Raw genomic sequence first — 6,000 nt, 5'->3', positions numbered from 1 at the left:
GACGCCATCAGCCCTTCCTCCATTTATATTTGTGAATTCAGGATTTTGTTTTCATTCCTGGCCTCTGTTTACATTCCTTGTATCCTAGTTTAATTCTTCCAAAACTCCAGAAGCAATAGCATCCAATACATGACACCCTCCGAAAGGTCAGGCTCAAGGGGGCATCTGCCGCAGGGAAAGGCTGAAGTTTGGAAAAAAATGATCACACCTGGGAAAACCTACAGTGAACTGCTGGGACGACTTCAAAATGCAGAGGAGGAAGGTCAGGCAGCCAGTGAGGCAGTAGCACAAGCTTGTGTAGGGTTTGGAGGCATCGGGGTGAGAGCTGGAGCTGGGACTGGGATGCATGGATGGAATTTATAGTTACTTGTAGGCTTTGCTATTAAGTGGTGCACGAAGGATCTCCTGGTTCAGCTGTGCAGACTGGGGTCATCCTCACACGAGCTGCAAGGGCATGGTCAGTGCAGTGTGTTACTTCTCCAGATTTTATAAGAAGGCCATCCAAGGATGTTAATTTGGGGAAGACATAAGATCTTCCCTTTGGGAATGGCTCAGGAATGGCTTGTGTAATTCCCTGACCAGATCTGCAGCCAGATGAACTTGCTGCCTGGGTTGAAACTGTCCCTGCCTGCTCTCTCCTTGCTTTTGACTGACTCGTGCAGGCATCTGCAGAAAGTCCTGATGGTCGGGAAGGTACAGACTGCCAGGGGCTCAGGTGCAGAGCTCAGCTCCTGGGTTTTGCTTCTGCAGAAGGGGGGTGTGTGATTTAAGCCCAGTGATGTCCAGCTGCAGAGCGTGGATGATCTCTGATGTGCCCAAGCCTTAGTTTGCACCTTGACACTTGGAAACTGTCAGGCTGGCAGAGAAAATATGAGGGGTTTTTGGTCACAGACTTCAGACATCTGAGCCATAAGAAGAAACTTTCCTCACGATCCAGACTTTTTCAGGGTTGGAAGCTGAGGACTGCCATTCCCCACCAAAAGCTGTTGCTTTGTTCTGTTTTCAGGAGAAAATTGTTTTGTTTCTCACTTTCTCCACCAATTTATTCCTGGCTGCCTGAGATCCCTGAGGCCTTGATGCTGCTCTCATCAGGTTGTTTTGCAGCATGGTGGGATGCCTGATTAAACAGGTGGGGTGGATCCTGCAAACACCTGCAAAGCGCAGCATCCTGGTTCTGAGCACCCCTTACCCCTACATCCCCCAGCAAAACCCAACATAAAGCAAAAAATCCCAAGGGCTTGCTGACAGCCAGGAAGAGCTCGCAGCAAATCTTTTCCTACCGCCCTTCCAAGCGCCTGCGCAGGGACCGGCTGTTTGTTTGCAGCCACGCCGGTCTCTATTGGAGATGGTTGGCGTGTGCTCGCCCCACGAGGAAGCGATGCTGCCGGCCAGTCCTCATCCCCCGTGATGCTCATGTGTGAAACTGCTCCCCTTGCTGCTGCATTCAGTGCAGTCAGCAGCTGGGAGATGGGGAGGGTGGGAGTAGGGGTGGATAAATAAATAAAATAACCCTCCTTCAGCTGCCTGAGTTTGTTTCACCCTGTGGCAGCACGTGTGGGTTTCCTTGGCTGCCCCCGGCTCCGTGCCACTGCAGGCAGAGATTTTTTTGGAAAGCATTGCCTGGGCTGGATGAAACAGCACTGAAATCGGAGCAGGATCCAAAAATGAAGTGGGAAGGCAGCTCTTAATATGTGCCCAGCTTTTTTGCTTTTTACTGGATTAATATCATATGATTAATAAATGAAAATTATGTTCCGTAGGCTTTTTAGATATTAAGGATGCAATACTTATAAATACCATTATTTCCTTGGGGTTTGTTTTCCCATCCATCGCTTCCACTGACAGCTGTTTACATTTTGGAAGTATTACATCAATATCATCACAGCACAGCTCTTCTCCTTTGAACTCTTGGCATTTCTCTCTCGGTTTTGTTAAGATGTCTGAGGGCGAGCACTGAGAACTTGGCAGAGGAGGGGTCTGCAGCCACGTGGGTGACCGTCTAGTTAAAAAGAGTCTCGCGGAAGATGAGTCAAGTAAGACCCCGCTCCCCTGCTACCCCAGTCGGGTCCAATCTAGACTAATGAGAAACCCCCAGGGACCTGCAGGCTGCTCGCAGACAACTAGCAAGGAGAGACACAGCAGAAGGGGTCTGGGGGGAGCCGCTGGTGGGCCCCACGCAGCTGGTGGGGGGGTGTCTCCCATTGTTTTGCTTCACGGGAACTGTGGTGGGTGCAGAGAAACTCTCGGGCCGGTCCCCTGGCAGGAGTGGAGAAGTGGATCCCTGTAAATCCGACTTTCCTCTGGTTTCCAGGTTGGGGAGTTCAAGGCAGGAGGCAGCTGCTGCTGTTTGGTTTTCCATGGAGAGTTTTAACTTCTGAAATGTGGTGCTTGAGACCCTGCTTGCTCTGTTTGGGGCGGGAGGGTTAACACGGGACCCAGGACCCTTTCTCTGGTGCTATTTCCCAAAACCCTTCAAGCCGGGTGGTTCCAGTGACTTGCTTCCAAACAACCTCTCCGAAAACTGAAGCGAGATGCAAATTTCAAGATGATACAGGCCTTTTGTAATTTATTTTTCTTTTTTTTTCCATGAAAAACTGGCTTGGCTCCAACTGCCTGGGAGACTTTAGCTCCCAGCAAGGGATTTCCCCTCGCATGCCCTGTCAGCAGCCCAGGGCTAGGAGCAGGAGCAGCGAGGCTGTGACTCCTGCTTGGAGCATCCACTTCTCAGGGGTCCCTCCCTCTGTGCTCTGGTTACTCTATTTTAAACCTCATCTGAGCTTCCCACCCAAGCTTTTTAATATTTCCCTTTATTCCCTAAAAAAATCCTTTTTAACTTTCACCAAACCAGAAATGCGTTTTGTTCCTTTCAGTTGCTGCTGTCCCCTGAAATGCTGCTTTTTACTCCAGAGTTATATACGAGAAAAACAGCTGGAAAATGTAGTTAGGAACTGAAAATATCTGTCAAGCCGCATTTTGCTGGTGGAAAGAGCACTGTACAAACAAGCTAAAGAGCATCCACATCTCTGTGCCGGTTTTGGATCCTACTGCTGCTTTGATCTCCGTTCCAGACATGTGTCCTCTCCCGCCTGCAGACCCCAAACGTATATTTTCAGGAGGGAAATGGGGAGAATGAAAAGAAACTGGATCTCCCAGACACTGTTTCATCTAGGAGTGTCTCGAGCAGAGCTTCCCTCCCTCCCACAGACCCCAGACTGTCTGACAGACGCTCAGTAGACAGAGACGTTGGCGTTTGGACCCATCTCAAAAGATTTTCATTCTCTGCTGGGTGGGAAGAGGGACAAAAGTCCCATCAGGGACCTTGACTTGCTTTTCTGCTTCAAGGGGAGAGGAGCTGGCACCACGGCAGTGGTTGCAGCAGTCAGAGTGTTCTGGCTTTGCTCTTCTCCTGGCTGTGAGGTCGGCCTCGCCAAGCTTGCTTGCTGCAGGTAGCAGCTGCAGGTGGAGATACTCCCATCCGCAACCAGGGCTTGGGTTGGAGGGCAGGTGGGGAAGGACCTCCTGGGTCACATCTACTCTATAAACCAAAGACTGGATTTATCTTTTCTATATGGAAGAAGTGGAAGCAAGTCAATGGTGTCCCAGCCCTAAAGCCTTGCCATGGTTGGAGCTGAGCTCCTGCTGGAGCTGCCTCCCAGGCCTCTCCCCCAAGGGGTGTCCCCAGCCCAGGGAGGAAGAGGATGGATGGAGAAAGTCCCGCCTTGGGGATGCTGATGTACTTCACGTGTTTTGGGCTGCTTAGCCAAGCACAGAGTGATGGAGCCCTAAATGACAGCAGCGCCTGGTGCAGGGGCACTGGGGATACCAGCCCAAGAGCTGTGTGCAGCAGGAGCACCCCATTGTGCCCAAGGATGGCCATGGCAGAGGGGAAGAAAATGCCCATTAGCAATTTTCCTCCTGTTCCTTTGCTGTTTGCTTCCCAGCCAGGCTCTCCTGAGTGCCTGTGCCAGCAGACACGTGCTCGTGCCTGGGTAGGTGCTGTGACCAGCTGCCCCAGAGCTACGTGGTGCATCACAGAGCTTCCTTGGTGCCACGGGCTCTGGCCCCATTCTCTTCTACCCTGGAGGTGGCATCTGTGTGGAGATGGCACCTAAACGGAGGTGGTACCCAGCTGGAGGTGGCATCTGGGCAGATGTAGCAACCAAGCTTAGGTGGCATCTGCCTGAGCAGAGGTGGCACTCAAGCAGAGGTGACATTCAAGCAGAGGTGGCATCCATGCCAAAGTGGCACCTGAATGGTGGTGGCACCCAGCAGAGGTGACCCCGTGCAGACCTTCCATCACCAAGCCCTCATCAGGATGAGGGGGTCCCCAGGGGACCCCAGTGGGGTGCCACAGGGAGAAAACCAGGGTGCTGCAGTGGGTTGAAGTTCCTAGCTGGATGGCCCTGCTGGGAAGCCAATCCCTAAAGGGTGCCGTGGCCGTGTGAAGGCTGTCCCCTCTGCCGTCCTCTTCTGCTGTACCTCCTACAAGTTTCACTCGTCCCTCCCACTCCCTCCCAATGCTCGCCTTCTGTCAGGGAGCCGGGAAAGGCTGGGGATAAGGAAAGGCTCTCCGAGTGAGGCTACCAGTCTAGCTGGCTGCCTCCCGCGGATGCTCGGGGCCGGGGAGCAGGGCAGCCGGTGCTCCCATGGACCTCCCCAGCGGGATGCTCCTCGCCTGCTCCCTCTGCCTCCTGCCGGGTAAGTGCCTGATCCCCCTCCTGCGCCCACACCAATTCCCCAGGCAAGGGTAAAGCAACCGGGAGTAACTTTTGCTTATTTGGGAAAGGTGCTGGAGAAAGCCCAAGGTTAATAAGGCTGTTGGAAAAGTCTTTTCAGGAACAGGATGGAAAGAGCGAGGTGGGCGCCTTTGAAGCGGGCGAAGGGGAGTTGAAAGGGATGGAGATCTTTGATGGGCTCCCCAGGAATGACTGGGTAGGTGGGTGGGCAGCGTGGTGTCCTCCCAGTCCCCCTCCTCGGCTGGGCTGCTGTTGGAGCAGGATTAGTGAGTGGTTTTCTGGAGCATCAGATGGTGGGGGGGTGGGGGGGGTGGGGGTGGGGGGGGTGGGGAAAGCCCTCCAAAATAAAGCAAGACCCTTTTACCTGGAGTTAACTTTTGTGACCCACAGGTGGTTTGTCCCATCGCACACGCAAGGGAAAGTTGCTCGGGGTTAAGTAAGTTGAGAGAGGTTTCAGGCAAGCATTTGGTTTCAGGAGGCGACCCCGCAGCTTCTCCCATACAGCTCGGTGTGTGTGGGACGAGACCTGCGGGGGCTGGGGTGGGAGGGGGGGTTTATGCTTCTTGCTGGCCCCTCGCTGGTGTGCTCAGGCTCTCTTCTTGCAGAAGGAGGCTCCCCAGAAGTAGTCATTTTTGCTGCAATTACATCTGGCATCCCCCTGCACGCAGCCCAGGCTCAGAGCAGCCAGACTGGGACAGCTCGGTGCTGCAAAGGGGGGAAAAAGAGCTTTTTCCCGGTCCCAGGAGCACTGCCACAGGCTCACGCCTCCCTGCCAGCCTGCAGCGCTTCTGCCACTGCGAACATTTCTAAACACCCTGACGGAAAAGCACACCAGGGTGGTTGGTTGGTTTGGTTTTTTTTTTTTACTTCTTTTAATTTTTTCCCCTTTCTAATTGCACAGTTGCTTGAGCCTTTAAAGCAAGCCGCAGCAGAGCTGCCTTTCTTTGCTTAATAGGGAACATGTGTGTGTGCCTTGCATGGCGGCGGCGAGCCTGGTGGGGCGCGGGGCTGCCTGCGTGGAGCTGCCGGCCGATGGCTCCGGCACAGAGATGGCGGCACGGCCCCAGCCGTGCTTACGTGGGCAACCGAGCCCGTGGAGTGAAATCTCCTTAAAGACGGGCTGCTGGTAGATATAGGATGGTTACTGCAAAGCGTAGTTGCGGGATGTGGTAAATCGGCAACTCCACCTTGAGCTGAGCAGAAATCCTCCACGTGAGTGTTTCTGCCCACGGGGGTTTTGCCCACGGGGGTTTCTGCCCACCGG

At 53.6% G+C, this 6,000-nt stretch overlaps 1 protein-coding gene across 2 annotated transcripts in view; it reads left to right on the top strand.

The window, feature by feature from the left end:
• The first annotated feature begins 4,528 nt into the window (after window positions 1–4,528).
• Window positions 4,529–6,000, top strand: part of ITGA11 (integrin subunit alpha 11) — a 53,207-nt gene continuing 51,735 nt past the window's right edge. For both annotated transcript variants that reach the window (XM_056345964.1, XM_056345963.1), the window contains exon 1: window positions 4,529–4,698. In XM_056345964.1, coding sequence (XP_056201939.1) covers window positions 4,647–4,698 — 52 coding nt within the window. In that variant the 5' untranslated portion in view covers window positions 4,529–4,646. The remainder of the gene's footprint in view (window positions 4,699–6,000) is intronic.

This window comes from Falco biarmicus, chromosome 7, assembly GCF_023638135.1.
Source record: "Falco biarmicus isolate bFalBia1 chromosome 7, bFalBia1.pri, whole genome shotgun sequence".
NCBI classification, from domain to species: Eukaryota; Metazoa; Chordata; class Aves; order Falconiformes; family Falconidae; genus Falco; species Falco biarmicus.
This window is presented reverse-complemented; position numbering and strand designations above follow the sequence as displayed.